Source organism: Coenobita brevimanus, chromosome 77 (genome assembly GCF_032717465.1).
Source record: "Coenobita brevimanus isolate Jiangsu-jjx chromosome 77, ASM3271746v2, whole genome shotgun sequence".
Lineage (NCBI taxonomy): Eukaryota > Metazoa > Arthropoda > Malacostraca > Decapoda > Coenobitidae > Coenobita > Coenobita brevimanus.
In genome coordinates, this window is record NC_137030.1 from 2813649 (window position 1) to 2832709 (window position 19061).

At 40.5% G+C, this 19061-nt stretch overlaps 1 protein-coding gene across 1 annotated transcript in view; it reads left to right on the forward strand.

The window, feature by feature from the left end:
- Window positions 1-801: 801 nt before the first annotated feature.
- The window catches only part of LOC145408389 (uncharacterized), a 47175-nt gene continuing 28915 nt past the window's right edge, over window positions 802-19061 (forward strand). Inside the window, exons 1-3 of the mRNA XM_080279116.1 lie at window positions 802-975; window positions 1387-2500; window positions 3390-3467. Coding sequence (XP_080135242.1) covers window positions 802-975; window positions 1387-2500; window positions 3390-3467 — 1366 coding nt within the window. The remainder of the gene's footprint in view (window positions 976-1386; window positions 2501-3389; window positions 3468-19061) is intronic.

The following is a 19061-nucleotide window of genomic DNA, read 5'->3' on the forward strand; positions in this document are numbered from 1 at the left end:
GCACGTATGGTTTGGTTATATGGTTACCACCCAGCGTTGTAAATGGTTTCTTGGCTTACAGGAAACCATTTGGCTTGTCACTTAATGTAAAGCCACCTGTAAAGGAAAGAAAAGCAATAAGAAGTGACAGGAAAGATGGGAGAAATAGGAAGAGAGGAGGGCAGGCACAGAAAAAGAAAGATAAAGGCTAAGGAAGGAGTAGGCAGCACTACATCAAGTGAGTGGCATTACATGAGCAATAAACCCCGACCATCCATTGGATATAAACCTGCACCAGCTCAATCCAATTGGAGCACCCTAATTGCCCACTGAACCACCAGGTGCCATAATTTGGTTATATGGTTACCACCCAGTGCAGTAAATGGTTTCCTGGTGTACAGGAAACCATTTGGCATGTCACTCAGTTTAGAGTCACCCATAGACAGAAGGAAGAGGAAGGAGTGAAGGAAAGAAAGACAGAAGAGGAAGGAAGGAAGAGAGGAAAGGGCAGGCACCTGAGAGCAGCACTCCATCGAGTGAGTGGATGGTGAGCACTCCCACCAACCACTAGAGAGATTTAATAATACAGTAATTACCTCACTCAGTCTCTTCATTTGTAATTAGGGTTTGGATGATGATGATTGATTAATAACATTAATGATTTTTATCTTCCTGCTTTATATTTCACTGTACATATTATTTCCTCCCAGTCTTCAGATAAGCTTTACTTCAGAATGTACACATTATTCCTGTCCAGTACCTACAGTATATCTTTTCCAGCTTTATTCCTAATTGTATGCATTATTTAATTGCAGTATCAAGATGGTGGAGCAGCAGCAGTTTTGTCTGAGGTGGAATAACCATGGATCAACCCTGGTGGCGGTGTTTGACAACCTGCTGGCCTCCGAGTCTTTGGTTGACGTCACACTCTTTGCCGAGGGTCACCTGCTCAAGGCACACAAGGTCGTCCTCTCTGCATGCTCTCCATACTTCCAGGTAAATATCTATCAGTTTGTCTGTCTGTCTAAATGTGGTTAATACTGTATCCGTTCCTCACATCTTTGACTACACAGAGCAACCAGGCAAGTGGCTTCCTGTTGCTCAGGAAACCTTAGTACCATGGATGGTGACCATATACAGTAGAGTATACAACAAATGGATGCCTTGTGTAGTGGGTTAAGGCCCTCTAGTTGGATGTGGCCGATACAGTTCCAGATTGGAAGATAATGTTTTTTACTTTTTGTACAAGTCAGAAGTGAAAGCTTGATATTAGGTTATCAGAAAGAGGGATGAGGTAGTGGAGTTTACAATAAATTTACTGTATTTAGCATGTTGTGTTAAAATGCTGGATTAGTGTGTGTATGTTTATGTATTACAGTATCTGATGATTATTTTCTTTCTTTTCAGACACTCTTTGCTCAAACTACAGATAAGCACCCTATTGTGATATTAAAGGATGTGAAGCATGTTGAACTTAAGGCCCTCCTGGATTATATGTACCGGGGGGAAGTCAATGTTTCTCAAGACCAGCTGGGACCTCTCATTAAAACCGCAGAGTCTCTTAAAATCAAAGGTCTTGCGGACGGAAGCAGCAGGCCAGCGTCAGAACCACAACCAGCCCACTCATCATCATCGAATAATAACAGCCATGACTGGTCTAAGGTCAAGGTTGAAAATTCTCATCCAGATACCAAAAGACCGGGCCCAGGTCTTGATGCCTTCCCCATCCCCCCGGTTTCAGTTCCTTCCGTGCTTTCAACTGTGCTCACAATGCCACCGGCCCTCAGCCTCGCCTCCTCTAACCTTGTGCCGAATATAAAGCTACCAAATCTTGCCACAACCACTGTAACAGACCCTTGTCCAAGAGATGATGGTGATTCTCCCTTGGCTAAACGTAGGAAAAAGATACCTAAGAAGTCAGGGGAAAGTGGGGATAGTGGTGATAGTGATGGGAGGTCCTCTGGTTCTCCAGGGGACAGCATTCACCTACCACGCATTCCTGCCACCATCACCCCTATAACCCCTCACCTTCCCCCACCTCGTGACCAACTACATCCAAAGGACCTGGAAAGGGAACATGAAAGAGAACGAGAACGTGAACGCGAAAGAGAGAGAGAACGCGAGCAGGAAATGCAGTGGGAGCGTGAAAGACAGCGGGAACGAGAGAGGGAACAGGAACGCCAACTTGAGAGAGAGCAAGAGATCAGGGAACAGACGCAAGCCAGAATCCCTTCCCCTGAGAACCTTGTTGGGTCCTCACGGGGAGATTGCATACCTGACATCCCACGCTCATCACCCAGTATAATCAGGCCATACACCACCGACCAAGAACACAGCTCCACCAGTCCAAGCAAGTCAATTACTGGGATTAGTAGACCAGATGAAAACAGCAGCGATGCAAACCACCAGTCGGATGAGGATTGTGACAGCAAAACAGGTGACCATATCTCCCAGGAACATTCTGATGCTCCTGGACCCTCCACCTCACGTCTCTTGCCAGAGGACGCGCCACATACACCAAGTAAGTACCTCATGCATGTGCCTTTGTTTTAGATAATATTTAACCCTTTCAGTACATGACATCCTAACTATTTTATGCTGGCTTTACCTCCAAATAAATTTATTCCACGTAAGAAAGTCTTCACATCGTTTCTAAGTGTTAACCTCTTTGCTGAAACGTCTGACCCCGAGCTGAATGTTATTATCTGATGGTAGTGGCACAGTGTAAAATATACATTGTAGTGAATGAATTTTTGTAGATTGTAATACAAGAAATCTTATAAATTCATCCGGCAGTAGAACAAAATTTGTTAGACATCATTCTGAAAGGGTTAAGTAGAAAATTTATTGCAAGTGAGATTGAAGTATTTGCAAGTGTTAGTTATCCTCATGATGTATCAGCTTTGTGTTTGTTTGAAATTATTGCAACTTTTCCCAATATCTGATGGTGGAAATTCAAGAAACTGACGGATCAGATTCTTAGATACGAATGAAACTTACTGAACATGGGCAGTTAGATATAGCCTTCAGTAACCCCTTCAGTATGTAATATTTTTCATAAACTTGTAGCAAGTATGGCAGTGAAGTCCTCAGATGTAAGTGATTAATAGCAAAAACAAGCTTGGATACAGGTTACTTAAAAATGAGGAATACTTTAACTGTAATATCACCAGTGTCATAGTTTATCTAAACTTTACAGAGTTTCATCCTTTTGGAGTTCATCTCTTGTAGGCCAATGGGAAAATAAGGCAGTACTGTGGCAGTGCACCCTTTCCAAAGTGCTTGTTTGTGATGAGCTCATTATTTTCATATTAGTCTCGTGTCACAGCGCAGTATTAAAGATGGTAATTTTAGGTTAAGATGAAGTGAAAAGGGTACAGTGTATTAAATTGTTTTTCTCTCTGGTTCAGGTTATCTCGGGTGGCCGTACCCTCCAGAATCCTCTTCCAACGACGAGACTTTTCCTTCCCTAGAAAACACCAATCAAGGTAAAGTCACAAGAGCAGTAGTTTTGTAGCTTCTGTGGACTGGCAAGAATACGTATATCACTGGAATTTTCATGCTAAAGTTAACAGATATTATAGTTTTTAATCCAGTGTTAGCATTCCATAGAAAGATTTTAAGTAACTGCTTTTCATTGTTGCCGTATATATATATATTGTCCACAGAAGCTTAATTTGTTCAGTAGTGCAGTAGATATTGGCACAAATTGTTATAATGTATATTTTTTGGTTGTTAGCTTTGTCATTCTGTGTTGGAACAAGCTGTCATACATGAACAATAATTTTATCACACAAGTTGATCAGACTTTCATTTGATTATTTTTTAAGCAGTATTTTAGTTTCCATTGACTCATATGTTACTGAAACTAACCAGACATTAAACATTGCTTGTCTTGAGTTGTGTCATACTTTGTGCCAATGTAGCGTAGTGTTTGCATAGCCCTGTAGATAGTAGTCGTGGTGGAGAGTAGCCTTGTGCAACACACTTATTGGGCGGGACCGAGTGACTGCTACCACTTCTTATATCTCATCACGGGCTGGGTGTTGCGCTCTTCCTCCTTCTTGCTCTTCAAATCTTTCTATTCATAGTGTATTCATATGCCAGTCATGATTAGTGTTATATTTCCATTACATATTTGGGACTTTCTGACTTGACTGTGATGAAATGCCAACCCATTTGACTGTTGATGGTGAGGTGCAGCATCTCAGTGTGGTTGAAATACATTGTAAAGGAAATATTACCCATGACTGCTTCCCTCTTATCTCGTAGCTTTCGAATGTCTTTCATTTTGTTTCTGTAGAGAATCATCAGTGAATGATTTTGTATGACAGTGCAGCATGACTTTAGAATTTCATAGTTTTTCTCATTCAAAAACCTTTTGATAAAGCAGGAATACGGCAAGTAACTCTTATCTTAAGATGTCCCCATCAACTTTGTGTTGTATGGCCCAATAGGTGTGTTTGTCAAAAGCCCAGAGGCCCCAATTCTACCCCTTCTTATTTGCTGATACTGGTGGAAATTTGTTAAGGTTATTATGGTTGGCAGTAATGCATCTCATTTTTCTTTTGCCGGGTTCTTAGTTTCTGCGACTGGATTTGGTAGGGCTGTTAGTTTGATGACAGTTTTATGAGAAAGGTGGTCTAAAACTGATTCTATTCAGCTTGTGGGAATGTACTTAAATTTCCTAAGAATATAAGGTATATTGTACAATTTTAGCAAGTGTTGGTCTTGTAATGTGAACTCTTGCTCGCATAGACAGGTACAGACTATTGTAAATTATGTTAGCCAAGATTGTTAAGGTGTATTGGTTTATCATTTTAAGGATTTTCAATAAAATTGATGAAAAATGGAAGAGACTTGTACACCCGTGTGCCCAAAGTCATGAAGAAACTGAGTGTGAGAAGAGGAAGTGTGTTGTTGCTTATAATCTGTGAGAGGACACAGCCAAGACAAGCTAGTACACTACAGGACACAACAACTGCTCACATACTCACCTCACCACGTCTACCTCAAACATCACCAAGCGGGGGGAAGGTAGGAGCTGATTTCCTCTCTTCCTCGTTGCAGGGATGTGGAAAAACAAATTTCTGACTCCTTACCTAGGACCCCACTTGGCACCCATCCCCCCTAGATCTCACCCCAGCCTGGGCCCGACCTTTCCCGGGCTGTATGTGCCCCCCCAAACCTCCCCCTGGGATAGCCGCTCCCCACCAACCCCCACCCTCTCTGCCTCCCACCTGCTGTGTGCCCACGAGTGTTCCCGCTGCGGCCGCCTCTACAAGACTCGCAAGGGCCTGAAGCACCACATCAAGAATGAGTGTGGCGTGGAGCCTCGCTTTCAGTGCACCTACTGTGACTGGAAGTTCAAGCAGAAGGCTCACCTGCTGAGGCACGTGGCTCGCAAACACACTGCCAGCTGAGACCCCCTCCACGAAACTGTAAGGAACACAGTAGTGGCAGGTAAAGTTGACATCCATCTTGTTTGGTGCTGGGCGGTGCTGGTGGCCACATAGGGTGAGCACATACATACAAGTGCTGCACACCTCATACTAAACCCAGTCAGTCTGGGCTACATCAGACATCTTTACTATCTAGACACCCTGATGTGGGGACTCCCCCTACCTGCTACATGCCCTCACTGATGGTGGTAGTGTTGGGTCAACACAACACAAGTGATTCTCCAGAAACTGTCAGCATCTGTACTACAGTGTTGTGATCCAAGAGGTGACAGCCCAGTGGTCAGAACATGGCAGCATGACAGAGTAAAACATCAGTCCCTGAGACGGACACAACAGAGTGTGAAAGTGATACTCAGAAAAGTATTTTAACGTGATTCATGTACTGTGATGGTGTCTTCTGGTACCCAGTGAACTTTGATGTTATCTTCATTTATTGATCCAGATATGTTATGGTACATGTCAATATGTGCAATATTTGTGTAATGAACAGCGTGGACAGTGAAGCCGTGAAGAGAGCTACCAGCTCTTGTGATAGTCAGGGTGCCTTCCGAAGGCGTACGGTATTGTTATTATGTGTACAATATTATCAAAAGTGTCTAGAAAATATTTCAGTATTTCCTAGTCAAAATGTATTGAAATGTACAGTACTTGTTATATTTCATGACAAAAATGTCATCTATTGGTTCCTCCAGTTTTTCTCATTGATATAATTTACAAGGTGCCTCGGACTGGTCAGAACTTGGTAGGTGGCAGTTAATGGATGTAGAGTGAGGTGGTGACCTGAGAGGATCACCTAGTGATAGATACTGCTTCACTTAATTTCATTTCAACGATTGAGCAAGAAAGTTTGGTAGTTGAGCTACGTTCATGGTGAAGCTCAGTACTCGTATGTAATGTTCCTAAAGAAATCAAATAATGTTATTAAAAATATGAGGTGTTGAGTATGTCATCAGCTGCAGCTATAGTATATGTTATACAGTATATTTGTATGTGTGTAATAAAATTACAGTATTTTGCTCACGTAGGAAAAAAAGAAAAAGATATCCAGCTTTTGATAGCAAGTGATGTGTAACCAAGTAGATATAGGGGGGGAGGGGGGAAGCTTCTCTGAACCTGATAAATGATGGTGGACTTTCCATCATCTTTTCTTAACTACATAGGTTGTTTAGTGGGCATAATCTCTGCCTCAAAGGCTCAGATGCCTTTTATATGATCTGGTATTTGAAAATGAAGGATATATGCAATTTTTTACTTTCACAGCACAAAATCAGCACAATATGGTGTTCATAAGAATAAAAAATTTAATGATTGCTGGTGCTTTAATGTAATTTCGTAAGTTTGTACAGAATATTAATTTCTTTTAAGAATGTTTATAATTGGGACATACCGGTACATCTTTACCTCCTTCACTGGGTTAAGAATAGTACAGTAACATAAAAGCATGACCTTCAATTAACAGTTTGTTTTTTGGATTCCTTCCATAGTCAACTGCAGTCTCTGAGAATCTGTAACAAAGTTCATTGTTTAGGGAGTATGAATTTTCTTATACAATATAATTTTTAATTGTGAAAGTAGTGGTGGTGTTGTGTGGGGCGGTGGTCAGTGTCTGTCTGCAGCCTGCATCAGTTCAAATATGGGTACCTACTACTTGCCACAATATTCTAACAGGTCACAGTGCACAGTACAAAGAATGCTCAGTGCAATAGTTGAAGGTAGCATACAGTTCTTTGTTGTAAGGGTGTGCAGCGCAGTGTGCAAGGTGTTATTCAACCCCAGATCAAAGAGTGTGGAGCCTTGAGACTTCATTCCATATGCATGGTACAAATAATTTACTCATAGCAAAGTATGCTTCTTTAATGCTCTACTAAAAGTTTCCCCCGTAAGAGTCTTTCATTTTTTTTTTCTCCGAGTAGTTGGAGTTATGTAGTTAAGAACTTAAATTTGATATTGGTATGGTGTAGTTATTGTTGTGGGTAGTGTTGTTACCTCACAGAACTGTAGGTCTACTTAACAAAAGACTTTGTCTATCTGTGATTGTCACCAAGTCATCATGGATCAAATCTATGAGATCTAAAGTTTTATATATATACTGTAATTCTTTATGTGCTCAATAATGCTTAATTTTAAGATTTCATTCACGTAAATGTGAGTGCACTCTGAATATGACATAGTCAGAACCTCTGTTATGCTGTTATTCCCTCAAAGGGCAACATATTGCATGACAGTATTGTATATATTTTTAGAAGTTTTATATGCATTACTTATACTGTTCATTTGTAAAAGCTTCCAGGCATAGCTGGAGCTTAAGTCTGCCTCTAGTTCTTATTATTGTCAGAAGAATTTTCATGCTTTAACATTTGATAAACCTAGTGTACTTTAGATGCCAGGGTTCTGCTTCTTAACCTCACCTGTATGAAATAACTCCTGGAACCACCAGATTATTTACTTCAGTTGAGAGGAGGTGTCGCAAAGTGAAGGGGTTGGGTTATTGGATCTCTCTCTCTCTCTCTCTCTCTCTCTCTCTCTCTCATAAATAAAATCACCAGGCAGTAACAGGAATATAGTATAGTAGGGAAGGGATTAACTTGAATGTTATTGAACATCCATGACACCAAAAGTACAAAATGTTTATGGAAGTAAGTGTAGCAGTGAATCTGGAAATGAAATAATAATGCAGTATTACATAGTGGCAGACTTAATCTTCTGTTGTACCAAGTTGCATGGTGTATGGCAGCTGTTGTACTTGATGTGGTTAGTGAGTTTAGAGATGGAAAAATTCTCAAACTTGTTGTAGTATGTGAGTTGTTAGTAGTTTTGTTATTGATATAATTTTTGTGTGGACAGTCAGCTTACAGAATTTATTTACATGTTGAATATTACTGTGGTGAATACTCATAGTGTTTAAGAACTAGACAATCAGGGAGATAACCACAGAAAACCATGAGCAGGAAAGTAGTTAAATGATCTGTTCACCCTCTCAATCCAGTGGCTTATTCTTTGAGTGATATTGTAATTGCTTTGGAGATATTGTAGCCCCTCTTCCTTTGCAGTTTCTTCTGTGCATTATGCTTCAATATCCTCTTGTGTGCCACTGATGCGTATTGTGTTTATTTGTGCAATATAAATAAAATGCAAGAATGTGTTAAATATCCTAAATAAATCAGTAAGGAAGAGGTGTTAACAAAGCTTCACATGCCACTTAAAATATAGCCTTTCATTTTATTCTTGCTGCATCCAGACAGTTTTATTCTGTTTAGGAGAAACTTTCTGAACTAGTGGGTAAATATACCTTTCACTGACTCCTGCATTACAGAAGGTATTCCCTCAGCTAAACAGAATTGTCCGAAGGTAGCAAGAATAAACCTAAAATATGCATCATTGGATTGAAGGGGTTAACATTGGAGGAATTGTAGAAGCTTTTCCCCCTTTCCATTACACTATGATGTCAGTGGAATTGGTTACCTGGGCTCTCATAGCAAATAGAATGTCAGTTTTGCATACTAAATAAGAAGTGACGAAATTGATAGTTGACAAATGAGAAGAATATCCACATTGGCAGACAAAAGAAAAAATATATATTCCAAACACATTGCAACATCCATTGCCTGGTACAGGTGACAAACAGAGGTACAGTTTGCAGCAGATGTCCCATTACCTCTCCTGCTTCTGTCATATACTGTACTCCACTGATTTGTGGCCCAGTAAAGCCATCTGTGTTGGATTATGCAGTCAAACTGATTTATATCCATCCATCCATCCATCATCCAATCCTACATTGCTTCATGAGGAGCGTAGGAGCCCGGGGCTAGGCAAGTTAGTCCTGACATTTAAGATGAGAGTGACCAGCCTCACTCATCCCTGAATGGCATTATGTGAATAATAAATCCCAACTACCCCTTGGATATAAGGGCGCGTCCACACGGGTACTCGAACGTGTTGACAACACAGTTTGCAGCATGTTTGGACACATGTATGCAGCAGTATTTGGACAGATGTATGCAAACATGTTACAGTGCAGCTTCAAGCTTGCTGACAGCAGAGGTGATGGGATAAGTGTGTCCATACGAGGCAGCTGAGACTTCATCATGATGTTGCCAACATGGCCTGGACGCTGGTGTTCCCAGCATGTTTCCATCTTGTTCACTATTGTGTTGTTTACATGTTGCCAGCAATTGCTCCAGCACACGTGTGGATGCGCCCTAAACCTTCACTGGTTCAATCCGATTGGAGCGCTTTAATTACCCACTAAACCACCAGGCGCCATGATTTGGTTGTAAGGTTACCACCTAACGTAGTGAATGGTTTCCTGGTGTACAGAAACCATTTACTACACTGAGTGATAACCATATAACCAAATTTTGGCGCCTGGTGGTTTACCGGGTAATTATGGCGCTCCAATCGAATGGAGCCAGTGAAGGTTTATATCTAGGGGGAGGTTGGGGTTCATTGCTCATGTAATGCCACTTGGAGATGAGTGAGGCTAGTCACTCTCATTTTAAATGTCAGGACCAACTTGCTTAGCCCCAGGCTCTTATGCTGCTCATCGGGCAATGTAGGATTGGGTGATGGATGGATGGATATACAGTATATCAGTTTGACTGCATAATCCAACACAGATGGCTTTATTGGGCCACAAATCAGTGGCACCAGTGTCACTTGTTGCGTATTCAGCAGACCTATTTTAAATCCAGGGAGAGAGGCAGGAGAGACAAAAGGATTTTTGCCACTGATGGTACTTCTAGTTGTCCACCAAGGAAGATGACAGTTACTGTATTTCTGTACTTGCTGTGACCCCAGAATCAGCTGGACGTAAAACTACTGGACAGCATGCTGAAGTCACCTTTCTCCTCTAGTTCACCTTTCTTGTTTGGGTGCATTGGATGTTTGTCAGTGCCACCACATGGGACAGTTGTATATCAGTTATATTGGTGCCACCACCTGAAGGGATGCTTCTCCTGTATTGCAGTTGTTGCCAACTGTCTGGAAAAAAATTGACATTTTTCACTTTTACCTATCCTCCTGCTCCTGCTTCTCCTCCTGCTCCTCCTCCTCCTCCTCCTCCTCCTTTTTTAATGTGTTCCTTTTTGAACAGTTTAGCATTGTAAGTGTTCTTCTCATTCAGTTATGCATAGTACTGTACTTGTATTCCAGGCTGTATTTATTGAACTGGGAGGAAAAGTTTTAATGTTAGTACTGTGGAGGTGTTTGATCTCAGAGATGATTGCATTTAGCAGACTAAACAGTCAGTTATTTGTTTATGCATATACCATTTTCTGAGCAGTTATGGTAGCCTACCATGTTAAAAACCACATTAATCAGATATTGGAAAGATATATTAAGGGTCAGCCTATGATTAACTAAACCTAAGTCACACTTTTCCTCTTATATCTCTACCAGAATTGCTGTAAGCATCTTGCCACAACTCGTACAGTGCACACACACTGTATGAAGTACGTACACACACACACACACACACACACACACACACACACACACACACACACACACCGCTCGCTGGCTCAGTGGTAATGTTCTCGTTTGCCATCTAGTAGACGGGAGTTCGCACCTCGCTCAGGTTGTGAAAAGTTTCACTGACGAAGTGGGTGGTTACTGTCCCCCTGGAGCAAGGGGATGGGTGTGTGCATGTGTGAAGGTTACAGCCTTGCCCTTAGATCGGACCATATGAGCTCTCAGCTCCCTTCCGGGAGGGTAAAAGCTGACGATCACGATCATCAAGTGATCCTGACCGACCCGGTGAATTACACACACACACACACACACCTCATTTGAAGAAGCATATTAATAAACTAGAGAGGGTTCAATGGATGGCAACGAGGATGATACCATGCTCAAGGGAACTCACCTATGTGGAGAGTTTGGAAAAACTGAAGTTACCAACACTGCATGAGAGAAGGGAAAGAGGTGACTTGATCACAATATTTAGAAATGTAAGAGATTTGGAAAGGGTGGATAGAGAGGATCTCTTTGTGCAGGATGATGGAAGAACAAGAGGGCATGACTTCAAGTTTAGGAAAAGTAGATGTCTTAATGATCTTAAAAGGTTCAGTTTCCCGAATAGGAGCATAAGTATTTGGAACGACTTACACGAAGAGGTGATGCAGGCAAGAAACATTCATGTGTTTAAAAATTTGACTAGTGCAAGAAAGCCTTGGTTGAATCACGCTTGTTCTAATGCCATCCACAACAGGAAGAGGGCCTATAAAAGGTACCGGAGCCAACCTGCCCCTGAATCACATCTTTTATTCATTTCTGCCTGGAATCGTGCTAAATCTGTTCTTTGCTCTGCTAAAAATAATTTGATCTGTACTAAATACTCTCAACTCTCCAACTCAAATTCTTCCCACTCTTTCTGGCACCTTGCCAAAAATCTGTCTGACAACTATACCTCATCATCTTTCCCTCATCTTTTCTACTCTGATAGCTCTGTAGCTATTACTTGTACTGATAAAGCAGATCTCTTCGCTCAGGCTTTCTCCTCCAATTCCACCTCAGATGATTCCGGTGCTGTTCCTCCATCACATCCCCCCTCTGACTTCCTCATGGCTGACATTGAAATTTCTTCAGCTGATGTATTTTCTGCCGTTGCTGGCTTCCATACTAACAAGGCATATGGGCCTGATGGAGTCTTTCCTGTTGTTCTCAAGAACTGTGCTTCTGTGCTTACACCCTGCCTAGGCAAACTCTTTCATCTTTGTCTGTCAACTTGAACCTTTCCTTCTTGCTGGAAGTTTGCTCTCATTCAGCCAGTCCCAAAGAAGGGTGACCATTCCCAACCCTGTAACTATTGTCCAGTTGCATTAACATCCTGTATCTCAAAAGTTTTCAAGTCAGTTCTTAATAAAAATATTTTAAAGCATCTTTCCTATCACAACCTTCTTTCTGATCGTCAATATGGGTTCTGTCAGGGACGCTCCACTGGCGATCTTCTCACCTACCTTTCAGACTCCTGGTCATCCTCCTTTCGGGACTTTGGCGAAAGCTTTGCCATTGCTCTTGACATCTCAAAGGCTTTCGATCGAGTCTGGCATAAATCTTTAATTTCCAAGCTGCCCTCTTACGATTTCTATCTTTCTGTTTGTGCCTTCATCTCTAGCTTCCTTTCAGGTCTTTCTATAGCCGCTGTTGTAGACAGCCATCATTCTTCTCCTAGATCTATCAAGAGTGGTGTTCCTCAGGGCTCTGTCCTATCACCAACTCTCTTCCTTTTATTCATCAATGACCTTCTAAGCTGTACATCTAACCCTATCCACTCATACGCTGATGACTGCCCTTCACCTTTCCATTCGGTTCCTGCAATGCCCATCTCAGCGGTTACTTCAACAAACAAGGGATGAGGCTATGGCACACCTAATGTCTGACTTGGCTCGTATCTCTGACTGGGGTAAAAATAATGTTGTTGTTTTTAATGCATCAAAGACTCAGTTCTTTCACCTGTCAACCTGACAAAATCTTCCACAGGTGTACCCACTAATGTTTAATAATATTCAGCTTAATCCTGCATCATCCTTGAACATGCTTGGGGTTTCATTTACTTGGGACTTATCATGGAAAGATCATATTGCATCTCTTGTAAATTCTGCTTCTAAGAGATTAGGTGTGCTAAACCAACTCTGTTCCTTCTTTACCCCTGCATAATTGTTGACTCTATACACGGGTTTTATCCACCCCTTCATGAAGTACAACTCTCATGTGTGGGGAGGTTCTCCACATACAGCTGTTCTCAATAGGGTGGAGTCAAAGGCTTTTCGTCTCGTTAACTCTCCTCTTACTGACTCCCTGCAACCTCTATCTCTTCGCTGCACTGTTGCATCTTTATCTCTTTTCTGTCGCTACTTCAATGGTCACTGCTCCTCTGAACTGTCTGCTTGCATTCCTCCACCTCTTTGACGGGCGCGTAGCATCCGTCTAGCAGCAAACTCTCGTCCCTTTTCTGTCCAGCTCTCTAATGCAATAGTTAACTGCTACTCCCAGTCCTTCATTTATGCAACAGGTCAACTCTGGAATTGTCTCCCTGTGTCAGTGTTTCCTGCTTCCTATGATCTCCAGTCTTTCAAATGCAGTGTGTCCAGGCATCTCAAAATGATCGGATCTTGAATTTGGCTTTCTCTTGTATTTTTTTTTTTCTTTTGGAAGGAACATTGTATGGGCTCGTGGCCTTTGGTTACTTCTTCGTCGCATTAAAAAAAAAAAAAATATGGAGACAGGACAACACGAGGTTTTTTCAATTCCTTTATGCTACAAATAGGTAAATACACACACACACACACACACACACACACACATGCACAACACACACAACATGGGAGCCACTACACATGAGTGGAATGGTCTTGACCTTGGCTTGAGCTGAGAGTGACCACATAGCCATCTGCTTTAGCCATTTATAGAAGGTGGGTCACAGTTTCACCTCGCTTGCTCTTGAAAACTTGCAACATGGTGCATTAACCAAGGACTGAATACTAAACCTTCATTCCTTATCCAGACACTGAACTGTAGAAATATTTGCTGGTCCTTTTAGATCTGGATTATCTGACACTGCCACGTTCAGCCATAAAGATATTACGTTTTCAATCTCCTGCATAATCTGCATTGCTTATGAACCCTTTCACTCCAGTGATGAATATTTGTATTATATTTGTGTTAATTTCAGATTATTTTATTCAGCCTAAGGAGAGTAATTGAATTATGATGGGATTGTTGGTGACTTTCTAATCCCATCATCGCAAATGGTTACTCCAATGTTGACAAAATTGTCTGGAGGTAGCATGAATAAACTTTCAAGGAATTTGTTGGATTTAAGAGGTTAAAATTGGTAAAAAAAAAATAGAAAATAAAAATAATAAATAACAGTTCGGGGGATAGCATGAAAGTGATGTAGTGTAACATTTGAAAATGAATGAAAATGCAAGTGCTGTAAATCAAACTGGGAGACTGGAGATGAAGTTTATGAAAAGTCAGATTTCTACTGTCCTGCATTTACAAATGTAGGATTTTTGCATGAATGTAGTGGAATAATTAAATTAACCATGCATTTCTTATCTGTGTATGTTTGCCATGAATCAGTACTCTCTGTTGGAAGAAAGTTGCAGGTGAGCCCTAATAGGATAGATGAATTACAGCATAGTGGTAGTGCACATACTGTATAGGTTTCACAGCTCAGTAACAACTCGGATGGGTACAGCATGAAGTAGAAGCTGAGACTGTAGGATTAGAAGAGGATACGCTCCAGTTGCCTGGTGGTCTAGCAGTTAGATTTCCCAACTCAACTGTCAGCCTTCCTTCATGCATGGATTGAATTCCCAAAGGCTAACAGGAGGATTGTCATTTATATGTTGCCATTAAGGGTCATAGGCTAGTCAGTCTAAAAGCAGATGCCATAATGCCGTAAGGGGTGGCCATTTGAATGTTAATTGTTTTACAGGGAGGGGCACTAACCCTCTGCCAGTGCACTTGTTGGTTTATTATATGGTTACCACCCAGCATTGTAAATTGTTTCCTAGCGTACAGGAAACCATTAAGTTTGTCACTCAATGTAAAGCCTCCCCCCCCTCCCCCAAATGACAGGAAAGATGGGAGAAATAGAAAGAAAGGAGGACAGACACAAAATCAGTGATGAAGATGAAGGAAGAGGTAGGCCTACATCAAGTGAGTCATCTATGTTAAAATGTACTGTACTGCAGTGTCACGGCTCTGAGGGATTAATATGGGTTTGGCATTTTTTTTTTTTTTTTTTTTTTACTGTTTTGACTGCTTTTTCATTAATTCTGTTGCCCGGGTGATTTAATAATAGTTTAATATATAAACCTAGGAAATGAACTGGGACTGTCATCTAAAATTTAGCACAAGAAGGAAATATACACAATTATGAAAGATAAAAGTGATCACTCAAGGCAGTAGGGGGGGGGGGAGTAACATCCAATCCCATATTACTCCTTTGTGGGTATGGAGACCTACATGTAGGACTCTGTGGTCCAGTAAAACATAAAGAATAGATGACTGACATCACCCTTAGTGGCATTTTAATCCACTGAGGCCAAGGACAGCTTACAGGAAACCATTAGGCTTGTCACTCTGTGTAAAGCCACCTGAAAAGGAAAGAAGAGTAATAAAAAATGAAAGGAAAGATGGGAGAAAGAGAGGAGAGGAGACACAAAGAGTGATGAAGGTGAAGGAGGAAGTAGACAGCACTATCAAGTGCGTGGATGATAGTTGTCACCACCTACCACCTAAGTGGAATGTACCCTTTTAAAATCTTGCACTGTAGGTCGCAAGTAAAATCCTGAAGTAATGGTTACCTTACTGGTACAACAACTTCATTTTAGAGAATTATGCATCATCATACAGCAAGTAGTTATAGTAGAAACAATCCCATTTTGATCTCAGCGACAAAATATGTGAAATAAAACCTGAATTTATTCTGTGCTGTACAGTAATGTGATGATGTTCTCAGCTGAATGTGTTTTGTAACTTAACCCTTTGGCTTCAGTGAGTTTTTATGAACTTCATATGATAATTTTAAGTTGGAATAATGGATGAACTTTTATTCATTTCCAAAGATTTGGAAGTTTTGAACAATTTTGGTACCGTGGGCTTCTCATAAGTGTAGTACAATATACAAGAAATGAATTGCAGTGTTTGAATTTCACAGCCAAAGGGTAAAGTGGAAGGCTTGCTTGTGAGTGAAGTTTGTGAGGTATGAGTTAGCTGTGTGTACCTGTATATTGTGTTAGTGTCAAAGGTCTTTGTGTGATTGAGGATGTTAGTGCTAGTGGTAGTGATCGAAGGAAACTGGGTTACAGCAGTGGAATAATCTTTACTCCATCATTTTGAGGGATCCTTCCACTTCTGGAAAGTTAATTATATGTGTTGTTAACAGGAATGCAGTAGAAAGGCAATCCTTATAGTGAGCAGGATAATGAGTTGAACATGTGGAGGTTACTTAGATGAGAAATGGAAGCATGGAGTTGTAGCTTCAGGGGTATATTTAGTTGTTATTGTTGTGTAATATATTTAATAAAATGACTGTTAACAATTACAGTTACTGATACAGTATATATAATGATTACTGTATAAGTATGCAAGGTGAATTCAGGGCAGTGGGTGGTAGTTTTTTTTTTAAGGAAGTCATATAAAAGACATTCTTATGTAAGGTCCAGTACAGTGTACAGGCAGTATAGCCCTTACAAGCACAAGGCTGAGTAATTTCGTCGAGTTGTTAGCTTTCTCAGGCTTCTAGAAGCACTTGGTAAATGAAATTTTTTGGCATTGACTGAAAAACAACATGTAAGAGTTATCACTGCTACAGGAGGGCTAAGGATCTTGCGCAGTAACTTAAAACTCCACAACTTGCCATATTGATGCCTCAAACTGCTGGGAGTTGCCTTCAGCTGTTGATGTCCTTGCACCTTGCAGGAGAGTGAAATTTTTTATTATTTTATTGTAGTGGCCATCAAACTGTTACGTTCAGCAGAGGAGAGACCTTTCATTTTGAAGTGGTTAGTGGATGTTGTCTCGAAACTTCAATGCTGAATGGAGTTTCCTGAACTTGAAAAAGTTTTGAATGCACTCCCCATCCACAGAATTGTGCTTTACAGTACTGTTTAATTAAAGGTCATAATGCACCCATCCAAAGTCAGGTTGTCACAGCTTTTCTCAGCATGTTTCATTTAACCCTTTCATTATGTAGGTATCTTGTGGGTGAATAAAATCACAAGTAGCACTTCCAAATGAAATAGCTACCCCATATACTACTGTGTTATAAGGGCACAGAGATCATGCCCATCCCTTTTATTTTGTAAAATTTCAACATTGTTTTAAACTACCAGGTGTGGGCAAGAAAAAAGAATGTGGAAGTCTTGCAATCAAAACTGAAAAGTCAGCCAATTTGCTCTGTACTATGCCTTGCCACATTTGGGGAAATTTACCATATGCTGTCTCTGACACATAGGGTACTTACTTTGCATACTTTGATGAGCATTATGTGCAGTGAAGCACATACACAGTATATTGTTAACATCTTCAATCCATTGAGGTACTTTTTATTTTTACTATCGCCAGATGCAGTGAAGGGGTTTATGAAGGCCATATCTAACCCTCCAGATCTAAAGCTCTTCCTTAAGTTGAATAATAGCACTTGGAGATAGCAGGAATAAAATAAAACATAGTTTGGAGGGCAGGGAAGAGCTTTTTTCTTTGCTATTCTTATCTCATTATAGTAGTTCAGTTACTCTTCTAGGAGCTGCCTAGCATGGGCTAACCAGCCTACTGCAGTTATCATCTCATCTTACGTTCTTATATACTTCATTATAGAGAACGTGTTAAACCAATTCATTATTTACCCATCCAGGCAACAGTGATCGTAATTCTGATTCAAGTGTGTGAATTGGTAGTTGCTTATCATTTTAGAATTTATTTTTAATTGGCCTTCTGGCATCTAATACAGCACAAAACACTGTTGTACCTTTACTGAAAATGTCACCCAGCCTTGCTTTTGACAGACATCAATGTCATCATTTGACTAATCTTTATGGTACTGTGTTATGGCATAGAGCTCATGGTTTTTTAGTGCCATTACTATCAGGTTTATTCATTCCTTTAAAATGCACTTTTTAATTTTACCTTATTCGTATGGGGATATTAGTCAAAAGTACTGAATAATAATATATTATGCATGGGATATGCATTGCATTATAGTGTGTTGTATGCAGTATAATTCTTGTACAAATAGAGCAGGGTGTCAGATTATGCAAGAACTAGGGAGAAATTAAACATATTTTCTCCATTTTCCTGACAGTAATTGTTGAGGTGATAAATAGATGCTATAGTAGACACAGGTTGGTAACTACAGTACACTTGAGTCTCTTAATTTGAAAATTATGAATGGTGCAAAATGATTAAACTATTTGAAAGTTTAATTCTTTATGTTAATATTATTACTTCACTGCCAAATTAATGTAGGGCTTGTAGTATAGAGAGTCTAATGTATATAGTTGAATGGTCATCTTTATGCAGACTTTTTTTTTTTCCTTTTTTCATTTTTTGCCACCACCTGACAGTTTTATTAACCTAGGAAAAGATTTTGCAAACTGGATGAGTGATAGATTTACCGTAGAAAACTGGATGTAGCCCAGAGTAACCCCTTTCACTGCTACTGTAGGATGCTTTCGTAAGTGAATAAAATAATCAGGTAGAAGCAACAGTTAAAAGTGAATGACACATTCAGATTAATGATATTAACCTCTTTAATGTGGTGGTATTGTAGTTTATTCCTGATACAGACAGGTTTACCAAACTTTTGCAAGACCTCTCATACTAAAGAAGTTAATGAAGGCTCTGTATCCCCTCCAGCAATGAAAGTCTCTCTAGAGCCCAGTAAAATAATCTGTAGTTTGTTAATTAGTTAGGTATTTAGCTGTAGGCCCAGTTTCATCTGGACTGCAGGCAGAAGTTGTCCCTCTCCTACAGTCCACCATCCTCCTTTTAGAGGATAGGGAAGGAGTTGAGAAACATTTATATAACCAGTCAGCAAAGCTGCCTGGTCATATTGGTGCCACCAGATGAATTTGTCCTATGTGAGTACCCATCTTGAGGAAGCATGAA